Here is a 10,935-nt window from a genome sequence, read left to right on the forward strand (position 1 = left end):
GAACCATTGATCTGAGTCTTCCCCAATTTGGGGAACCAGATCTGCTATGAGAACATGACACATGCCACGCTGCAGAATAAGCACAGGCACGAGTGATGTCCGTTTTACCCACGAGGGAACAGACTCACCAAGATTAAGTAACCCAAGGTATATATAGCAGTGGGATGAGCACTCTCAATTGCAGAACTCATGATCACTCCATGAGCCTAGGCAGCCTCTCTCTCCTGCCCAGGCCCAAAATGATTTGTCCTGCCAGGAAGTCACATTTACATGACTTTGGACTTCCCTCCACCCCTGTGCTCTATTTAAAGAAATGTCTTTATTTGACATTTTTAAATTACAACAACTTAGGATTGTGTAACAAATTTTAATATAAGACATCTATATATATAAAGGCTAAGTGACCTGCTGACCAGCCACCTGTCCGACTGGCCGGTAGGTATGATGCGCACTGACCACCAGGGGGCAGATGCTCAATGCAGGAGCTGCTGAGCTGCAGTGACTTGGCAGTGGTGGTTCTTGGGTGATGCACCCCAAAACCAGAGAGGAGGGAGCCCGATTCCTCTCAGGGCCACGCGATTCCACCTTCAGCTGCGGGTTATGTTGTTGCTGGGGCAATGTTGGCCCGAATTTGGTTTACTGCACACTTGTGTTTGTGTTCTACACCCTGTACGACAGCAACTTTGCAGAGTGCCCTCTCACACTCCGGGACCCCTTGGGGGATTTGGAGAGCCAGTTTTGGCCCAATCCCCACAGGCCAGGCCGAGGGACACCACCTGCCAGAGGGACCCTGCTCATTCCACAGATGTCCTCCAAGCCCCAGCACCACCCCAGGTGCCACCGGCCGGGAAGGGACCCCAGGAGGTTGGCTCCAGGCTGTGTCTGGCCCATCTCGCCCAGTCCTGCCCCACCGGCCACCTTCTAATTAATTTCCTTTCAATGTACACAAATCTGTGCACTGGGTCACTAGTATAAAATAAAACATAGCTCTAGCTTCTAATCTATCTTTCCCCACCTCCTACTAATCATTTAATGTGTCTATTCATAGCTTTCTGTGTATATACAAGACAAGCATAAATATAATATTAAACATATAGTCATATATAAGGTAGTTTTTTGTTTTTATACAATTGGGATTTTACTATACAAAATGTTCTTTAAAAAATATATATATATATATATTTCAGAGAGGAAGGGAGAGAGAGATAGAAACATCAATGATGAGAGAGAATTATTGGTTGGCTGCCTCCTGCACACACTCACCTGGGGATTGAGCCTGCAACCCGGGTCTGTGCCCTGACCACGGAATCGAACTGTGACCTACTGGTTCACAGGTCAATGCTCAGCCACTGAGTCACACTGGCCAAGCCAAAATGTTCTATTTTTACTTAAATTGTCATCACATCTTTCATTACTTCACTCTCACGCAGAGTATGAATGGATTATAATTTATATAGAAAGTGTCTTATTGATGGACATTTAGGCTACAACAATGCTTTTCAGCAATCATCTTTGTACAAATGTGTGTTTGAGTATATGCGTATTTCTGTAGGATAGATTCCTAGAATTAGAACCTAAATATGCACATATTAAGTTCTAATCTTGTCAAATTGCCCTCCAAGAAAGACTGTGACAATTCATACTCTATCAACAATATACAAGAGTGTTACCACCACACACTTGCCAACACTAAATAGTATCATTAATCTTTTTACTTTTTGCCACTCCGGTGGGGAAATAAAGTGATATTTTAAAAATTTACATGTCCTTAAAAATTAGTAAGGCTGAGTCATCTTTTCAAAGCTTACTACTAATCATTCATAAGCTTTCTACTGGGTTAGTTTATATTCTTTGCCCACTTTTATGTTGCATGTTGTCTTTGACTATCTGTAGACTGCTTTGCACATACCGGATTTTGAACCTCTGTTGTACATACCACACAGTTTTCCCTTCGTATGCACACCAGCTCGTATGCACACAGCTCTGCTGCCCAGGGTCAAGCCCACACCACCCGGCCCTCCAGCCTCTGACAGGGGCACCCAGTGGCAGGATGTGTGGCTTCTCTGAGCCTCAGTTGCAAGCATCTCATAGGGCTATGGGAGGATTCCTGCAGAGCATCCTGCAGATTTCTTTTCCACTTCCCTCTGCCTTCCTTTCATTCTGACTCCCTTTCTGAGGCACAGTATTGGCTTTGAAGCTGTTAGCATGGTGCACCAAAGCCGTTAGGACAGAGCTCACAATCACTCCCACTTCCCTTCCACAGTGGTAACTGATGCTCAGAGGCCTGGCTATCAGGAGCTTCTGAGCCACTTCTCCCTTGGCTGGTTTCTTTGTGGGCAGTGACACCCATTTCAAAATGCCAGCCCCAGTGAATACCTTGAATTCTCTTCCTCCCATGTCTGGAGCACAGGAAATGTTGGATGGATGGATGGATGGATGGATGGATGGATGGATGGATGAATGGAGACAGGATCCTTGGTCTTTCCAAGCCCACTTGAATCCCTCCAGGCTTTCCTCTCTCTATACCTTTCCCCTCATCCTTCCCTGAAGCAGACCATCCACCTTCTCCACTCCGCTGCTCCCAGGTCATTCCCTTTCAGAGGGTCATTCCCTCCCCCTGAAATATCAGCCTCCAACCACATGTTTCATTTCCTCAGGGCCAGTTCAATGGCAGCTTCTCTCCTCACTGAATTCCCATAGCACTTTCTCTGTGCCTCTGTTGGGGCACTTGGCACTTCCTGGTGTAACTGCTCTGTCCTTTCTCCCCTGATGACTCACTGGTGGGAGGTTGGAGAGTCATGTTTACTTCCTCGTTGTGCTCCTCCAGTGTCCAGTGCAGGGCTGTGCACACAGTAGGTGTGTATGCACTTATTGAGTGAATGCGTGAACCACCAAGAAGACCTATTGGCCACCACGCCAACCCAGCTCTCCTGGGTAGAAAGTCCAGTGCCACCAACTCTGGCTCCTGAGACAAACAGCTCTGAGCAAAGCCTCAATTTACCTTTGGGCAATGGCATGGTGCATGGAGGGACACTAATAATCCTAGGCCTCTAAGAGTTTTCTATTTTAACTGCACTAACTAGGAATGCCCAGGCAAGGCTCTTGGGGTCTACTGAATTACGACTCCAGTAGATAAAGCATTTTTCAACCAGAGGTGTTAGGGTTGGGGAAGAAGGTACACACAAGGCCGAAGAGGGTAAAGAATTATGAATTTATTAGATCATTTGGAAAACCAGATGGGCCGAGCCCCAAAATGGCGTCAGCACCCAGGGATGGGAAGTCAGAGGTTTTAAAGGACTCTAGGCGGGCTTTTTCTGGGCAGAGAATTTTCTGGGTGGGTCTGAAGGGGGAAGAGAATGGTCTTAGCAAGTGGAATGTGGTCTAAGCAAAAGGGAATGTCGGTTGTGAATGGTCTAAAGGTCAGTTCCCAGGGGAGGGAGTATTGATTCAATTATTTCATCAGACCTAACAGAAGGGACCTTGAGTCTTTGGGGCCCACGTAGCTCATTCTCTAGTTGGAAAGCCAAGAGTCAGAGAGGGGAAGTAACTGGTCCAAGGTCACACAGTGGCACAGTGAGAACTAGAACATCCAATGCCGTAGGACATCCAATCTAGAGCTTTTTCCAGGTGCCACGGGAAACTCAAGCTAGCCAACTTTTGACACTCAGCCAGGCAGAGTCAGATTAAGGTTAACTCATATGCCTAGTGCATCCAAGGACCGAAGACCTAGGAGTTGGGAATAGTGATTATGCCAACAAGCCAGTTAAGCATAATCCCCTGCAACAGTTTTGCTTTATCTTGTTAAATAAAATAAGGTGAATAAACATACATATAACTTTATATATATATAACACACACAAGTGCACACATAAGTACTTTTCTCTTATAGGAGCAATACATGTTTGACATATTTATTGTAAAGAAATTGGAGCATACAGAACAAAATTAAAATCATATAATCTCCCACCAGTCAGAATTAAATACTTAAGTTTTTTACATATTTTTTCCAAAACTTTTGCTATGCAAGTAGGAACTCATTTTAATATTTGGGGTGGTATTGCATGTACAGTTTAATGTCTTCTGTTTTTCATTTAGGTCTTAAGGCACCACTTTCCCACATTATTATAAGACTAGAGACCCGATGCACGAAATTCATGCAAGAGTAGGCCTTCCTCCCCCTGGCTGCTGGTACCAGCTTCCCTCTGGCACCGGGGACCTGGGCTTCCCTCTCAGCCCCAGCTTCATCTGGAAGGTCGTCAAGTCTAATTAGCATATTATGCTTTTATTACTATAGATGCTCAAAAACGTCATTTTAATACCCAGACAATCATGGGTCTAAGCTACCTGTCACTACTTGAGCCAATTCAGCAGAGACAGGGTTGAATCATATATGAGCATTTATTCCAATCATGCCGGCAGTGTGGGAGAGCAGCAGGTCATCCACAGAAATCTGCTGGGAAGTAGGCAAAAGGGTATGTCAAATGGGCAGTTTACAGGTAATGCAGGCTGGGGGTACGCAAAGGCCTGTGGTATGCAAAGGCTGGGGGTCTTCAAAGAGCTGGCGGCTCTGGTTTCTGCAACAAGGTTGTTCATCTTTCCATGATAATAGGCAGCTCCCAGATGGAGAGGATGGGTCGCATTTCCAGGTGAGCTCCCAGGTCCCCTGTGCAACTCCCAGCCAGGTTAGAACGTGACTTCTTTAAATAAAACAAAACAATCACAGTTAACGGAGCCTGATTAATATTTCTTACAATTTTAGCTGGTCTCCAATATTCTGTTTCTGCCCCTATCTCATTGTGTGCCATAATTTATTTAACCGCTTCTTTACTGTTGGATGTTTATGAATAATCGTCTGAAGAACATTCTTGAACAAAAGTCTTTGTCTGCGTTCGGATTATTTCTTTAGACAAATTCCTAGTAAGTGGAGGGCAGGAACATGTTTAAGACTCTCACTACTGGCTGCCAAGTAGCTTTCCAGAAACATGTACCAATTACAACCCCACCAGCTGCCTCAAAGAAGAGCCTTTGATTCTGCCAATTGCAGCAACACCTCGGGCTAGGGGAGGGGCACTCTTTCATCCAAAGCCTCTTGGGTCCTCCTGACAATGGACTCCTTGTCCTGCCCGCATCTCCTCTTCCCATACTGCCCTCCATCCCTGGCTCCAGGCTTGACTGTCTGTGAGGCCTCTGTTCAATTGCCTCCCGCCTTCCTGGCACTCCAGGCTGCCCCTGAGATCAGAGTTGGTAGAGCTGAAAGGTGAGAGATGCAACTGTCCTGTGGGGATTCCCCCCCCCATCCCCGCGCAGCCTTGGGAAAGCCCCCAGAGGAAGTGAGGGGTAGGGTGTGTTCCGGTTGCTGAGTCATCCACCTGTCGACCTCACCCAAGTCCTCAGCCCAGGGCAGGGACCTGCACACTTAGAAGACAATAGAGGCCAGCCTCAGTGACAACAGCCACAGGGGACTCTGGCCAGCGTGTGGGTGACTCCTGTTTCCCTACAGGCTCTGAAGCCCCTCCATGAATCCCCGGAAGAAGGTGGATTTGAAGCTCATCATCGTCGGAGCCCTAGGGTGAGTGAAGCCAAGCTCCGCTTGGGGTCTGAGGTTGGGATGCAGGCCCCTAGCCAGGGGTAGTGAGACCTCCTGAATGTGTTTCCACCTCCCATGGGTACCTTTCTGATTCAAGGTGGCACTAGGGAGGGCATCCCACCCGAGGAAAGGAGCTCAGTAGGAGAAAGAGGCTGGGAATCAGGTTGCCTGGTTTCTGGTCCAAGCTCTGTGGAAACAAGCCAGTTAGCATCTATCTGCCTTCCCACCTCCTGCCACCTACAGGAAAGACCTGACCTTTGCGTTGGGGCACCCAGCTCTCTTCAGCCTCTCTGCTCACTTTGACTGGTTCCTACTTCTAGAAACCATTCCTTAGTGCCTTGCTACTCAAAGTGTGATCCTTGGACCACAAATGTTAGAAATTCAGAATCTCGGGAAGAGACGGTGGCGAGAGGGGCTTGGTGAGATTTTGAGAATGGTATGGATGTGTGTGTTCACATGTGTCTGGGGTTTTTCCTCAGTGTAGGAAAGACCTCCCTCCTCCACCAATATGTGCACAAGACCTTTTTTGAGGATTATCAGACCACGCTAGGGGCCAGTATCCTCTCCAAGATTATCATACTGAATGACACAACTTTGAAGCTACAGGTGAGCGGCCCTCCCTTTCCCTCTTCAACATTCATACCTGAAAATCACCCCACATTCTCTGGACAGCCACTCACAGCAATGTGTTCTAGGAGCTAGAATGGTTTAGAGCTGACATCAGCAAACTTCAGCTAATGGACCAAATCTGGTCCACCACCTGGTTTTGCAAATAAAGTTTTATTGGCACACAGCCATGCCCACTTGATTACTGATGGTCTATGGCTGCCTTCACACTAGAGCAGCAGAGCTGAGTAGTTGCAACAGACCGTATGGTCTGCAAAGCCTAAGATATTTACTTTGTGACCCTTTACAGAAGAAACTTTTTGCTGATCTCTGATCTAGAAGGATGAGCTCGAATACAGGAATTGGGGAGTCTTACTTCTAGTCTTAGGTCCCTGGAAAATTTGACGAGTGGCCTTAGCAAATCATTCCCAAGGTCCAAATCTATCAGATGAGAATAACATCATCTATTCTGATGGCCCAGGGAAAAACAAGAGCTCAGATATGAAAGTGCTCGTGGATGCTAAATGTGAGTGCCAAGATCCTGCAGTGTAGAAGGGTGACAGGGTCAAGATACCTGTGTGTGAAAACACCACATGCACCTGTGCCAGGGCCGCCTGCTCCCTACCCAGAAACGGAAGCTTTGACATGATGTGATCCAGTTAGGCCAAACCTCCAGCCACTCATCACAGCCCCGTGGGACGGCTGCTTTTTCCTCCAGATCTGGGACACAGGTGGCCAGGAGCGATTCCGCTCCATGGTGTCCACATTCTACAAAGGCTCCGACGGCTGCATCCTGGCTTTTGATGTCACTGACCTGGAGTCCTTTGAAGCTCTGAATACCTGGCGGGGTGATGTTTTGGCCAAAATCATTCCAACGGAGCAGTCCTACCCCATGGTGGCGCTGGGGAACAAGATCGATCTGGAAGACCGGCAGGTACCATTCATTTATTGACTCATTCATTCACCCAACATTGTGTGAGCACTGGTGACAGGCCAGACACTGTGTTAGATCCCACACATACGGAGCTGAATCATACACAGTCCTCGCTTTAAAATGTCACAGTCTAGTAGTGGATGGAGACACTTTAAAAGGTAACTATGATACAATATGGTAAATACGATGATAGCGATAGACCTTGGAAATGTGGGGACCACAGTGGAAGTGCATTTACTAAGGCCAAAATCTAGAAGGGGCTTCCTGTGGTAGGTGGCTTCCAGGTTGATAAAACAACATGAGCATGCTATGAGCTGAGAATTAAAGACAATGTTGTCTAGAGACAGGGAGTGGAAGAATGAAGGCATCAAAGGTAGGCAGATAGAATTTGAATTAACCTGTAGAACAGTATGTCTACCCAGGGTCAGGTAGGGGGTCTGCAGTTATAAATACTTGAGTCGACAAATTTTCTGAGAAAGTAGTACAGTGGGGCCTTGACTTACAAGTTTAATTCGTCGAGAAAGTAGTATATATTTTTAAATTAGCTTAAGCATAGCCTGGCCAGCATGGCTCAGTGGTTGAGCGTCTCGTAAGTCAAGGCCCCACTGTATATATTTTTAAATTAGCTTAAACATAGCCTGGCCAGCATGGCTCAGTGGTTGAGGGTCGACCTATGAACCTGGAGGTCAACAGTTCAATTCCCAGTCAGGGCACATGCCCCGGTTGTGGGTTCGATCCCCAGTAGGGGGCGTGCAGGAGGCAGCTGATCAATGATTCTCTCTCATCATTGATGTTTCTATCTCTCTCTCCCTCTCTGAAATCAATAAACATATTTTAAAAAATAAATTAGCTTAAGCATATTCTGGATCATCTGGCTAACCACCGGATGGCTTGTTTGTTCCATGGTTGCAACAACTCTGTGTAGGTGTTTACTGCAGTGGCAGTGGTGTTTACTGCCGTTGCCTACTAATAAGAAGAGACTAGAGGTAGACTTAATTCTTAAAAGATGCTCTGCCCTGTTACTTTTTGCCTTGGATCCCTCAGATGCATGTCAGACACAAATCCCCAGTAGCTACCAAACTCCAGGGGTTGAATGTTAGGCTTTCCAAGTGGCCTCCTTGAAGCCTTTTTTGGGGTGGAGGTGAGGCTTTGCCTTTTCTCTGTCTTTTGCGGGGTGCACAACACAACACAACTTTCTCCAAAGAAATCCTTTCTACTCCTCCTTTTCAGTCTGTTAGTATCCATGGTGTGGGGTTTGGAGTCATGGATTCTTGGTCATGTACTTTGGAAACATAAAGGTCAGGGGGCAGTCTATTTCCCAGCCCACCTTGTATCAGACATCTATCAGATTGTAGTGCCTCCCCCAAAACGTCCACTTTAATGAACATCCTGCTTCATATACTTATAGATTGTAGGGTGGGGAGTTGAGGGAGTTCAAGACTGAGAGTCTGATTTTTTCTCCGTGAAATAAGAGGCACCATTTTCTTGAGGGAAAACCAAGTAGGAGTCTGAGGAACGATGGTGACTCTTCACCAGTCACCTGGAGAGAAATGGGTGAAGAAGCTAATTGGCAACAAAGACAAGAACTGATGGGTGACACTCAGGGCTTATCGGAAGGAGGACACCAGGAGATTGAGGTGGAGTCTGTGTTGTGTTTTTCTTCAAGAGCCCTGTGTGGGGGGAAAGCCAGGAACGAGGGACCTGGGCTGGGCCAGCAGAGGTGGAGGAGCAGGGCAGAAGGAATGAGCACGGGAGGAGGTTGAAGGAAGGCAGGTTGCAGCCAGAGTGGAAGACGGTATTTAGTGTTATCTTCTGAGGTCCCGGGTCTGGCCCTGCAAAGAAGAGGAAAGAAGGTGAAGTCTGTCGGAAGGGAAGGCATTGGAAGCTATTGTGAGGGGCGAAGGCCACAGCGTGAGGTGGAGAGGAAGCCTCGCCAGACTGCAGAGCTCAATGAGTGAGGGGGTCCTGGCAGGATGGGAAGTACAGGCGATGCCTTGAGAGGGTGGAGGGGTCCAGTCCAGGCTTGGGCGGGGGCATGAGCTTTGATCTGCCGAGAGAGGAAGATGAGGGCTGGAAAGAAGCAGTAAAGCCCCGGGCAAGCCCAACCCCATCTCTGGGCCGTGTGGTTAGCCCGTTCCAGCCACTTCATCTGTGAAATGAGGGCCAGACACAGAGTTCATGCGGTTGTTTGATGATTAAAGGAAATGATGCCTATAAAGCATGTGGGGAGCTTAATAGATGGAAGCGAGGCCGATCCTCCTTATTATCTCCAAGGCACAGGCTGGGGAAACAGGGGAGCGTCTCCTACTCAGTACAAAGAAAATAAATGTTGAAAACTCTATTGCTAAGATGTGAGGTGAAGGAGAAGTTCTGGAGATGGATGGGGGTGACGGTTGCACAACAACGTGAATGAACTCAATGTCCTTGAACTGCGCACTTAAATATCGTTGAAGTGGAAAATGTTGTGTCTAAGTATATTTTACCACAATAAAAAATATATGCTGGCAGAATGATTTTAAAGAAACTACTGACCTAGGTTTTTTTTCAAGTCCCTACTCTTTCTACAGGAGGTACTAGAGTGAAAAAAAATGTTAGGTTGTTTAAAAGAATAGCTCTGCTAGCATCTATGCTACAAGGAATTTCTTCGCTAGCTTGTGGAGTCTTTGCTCTAAGTTCAGGTAGGCACTTTCTGACTTTCCACTGAGGCGCAATGTTGGGATTATGTTTCTGAAAATATTAGCTATTTTGGGTAGCAGTTTAAGATGTATTTGACACACTAATTTTAACACATACAATTGATGATTTAAAATGTATATGAGATGGAAAAGTATCACAAATAAAATTACATAAACTGGACTAATTTTGTGAAACTTTTGGCCTCTGATGAACATCAAAATTGTAATAGGAGCTCTGGCCGGTGTGGCTCCGTTGGTTGAGTGTCATCCCATGCACCTTTCGAAGGGTCATGGGTTCCATTCCTGGTCAGGGCACATACCCAGTTTGGGGTTCAGTCCCCAACTGGGGCACATATGGGAGGCAACTGATCAATATTTCTTTCTCTCTCTCTCTCTCTCTCTCTCTCTCCCCTTTCTCTCTCTGTTTCTCTTCCTTTCGCTCTAAAATCAATAAAAACAGACCCTTGGGTGAACAGGAGAAGTAAAATGTTAGTAGTATATTGTCAGCCAGAAGCAAAATTAATAGAAGTAACATTTCTAAAACTTTCATACATCTTCTATCCCCAAGTATCACACCTCGAGTTTATTTCCACAGTCAGAGCCTAAGGTGTAAATAGCCATTATGTTATAAATAAAAGACAAGACGGCTTTAAAAAGCATGAAACTGCAACTGGACTTGGAGAGGAAAGTAAAAAGTCCTGTCTGGTTGCTTTCTTCCCAGGCCAGCTTTCTGAGGTTCAATGGAGAGGTGCTGGGGACAGAAAAAGAATGTTAATTGGCAACATAATCCCCACCGTTATTTTGGAGTTGTGTATTTAATCACTGCATGTAAACAGAACAGAGAACGAGTGGAGAGAATGAAATAAAATACCCGCCATGGTCCCGCCACTGTCCAGCAGGAGAGGAGGGGCAGCTGAGATCAGCCAGCTAGGAGTTGGGAACTTGTCTTCCTAGCTCTGTCCCTGGGTGACCTTGGGCACCAATCCTGGCTTCTGCCTCTTGTGCCACTAAAGAGAAGGACTCCCCCTGCCTCCTGGAGGGGCAGAGGCACGTGACTTCATTGCGTCTCCTTTCAGTTTCTACCGCAGCTCCTGAGCCCCAGTGATGGGCCCAGGAAAATACTCATCACCTGG

The 10,935-nt window shown here is 46.7% G+C and overlaps 1 protein-coding gene across 1 annotated transcript in view; it reads left to right on the forward strand.

Moving 5' to 3' along the window:
* RAB7B (RAB7B, member RAS oncogene family) overlaps positions 1 to 10,935 on the forward strand; it is a 21,057-nt gene that overhangs the window by 3,072 nt on the left and 7,050 nt on the right. The window contains exons 2-4 of the mRNA XM_005885249.2: positions 5,501 to 5,569; positions 6,067 to 6,193; positions 6,912 to 7,127. Coding sequence (XP_005885311.1) covers positions 5,517 to 5,569; positions 6,067 to 6,193; positions 6,912 to 7,127 — 396 coding nt within the window. The 5' untranslated portion in view covers positions 5,501 to 5,516. The remainder of the gene's footprint in view (positions 1 to 5,500; positions 5,570 to 6,066; positions 6,194 to 6,911; positions 7,128 to 10,935) is intronic.

Source organism: Myotis brandtii, unplaced genomic scaffold, assembly GCF_000412655.1.
Source record: "Myotis brandtii unplaced genomic scaffold, ASM41265v1 scaffold898, whole genome shotgun sequence".
NCBI lineage: Eukaryota > Metazoa > Chordata > Mammalia > Chiroptera > Vespertilionidae > Myotis > Myotis brandtii.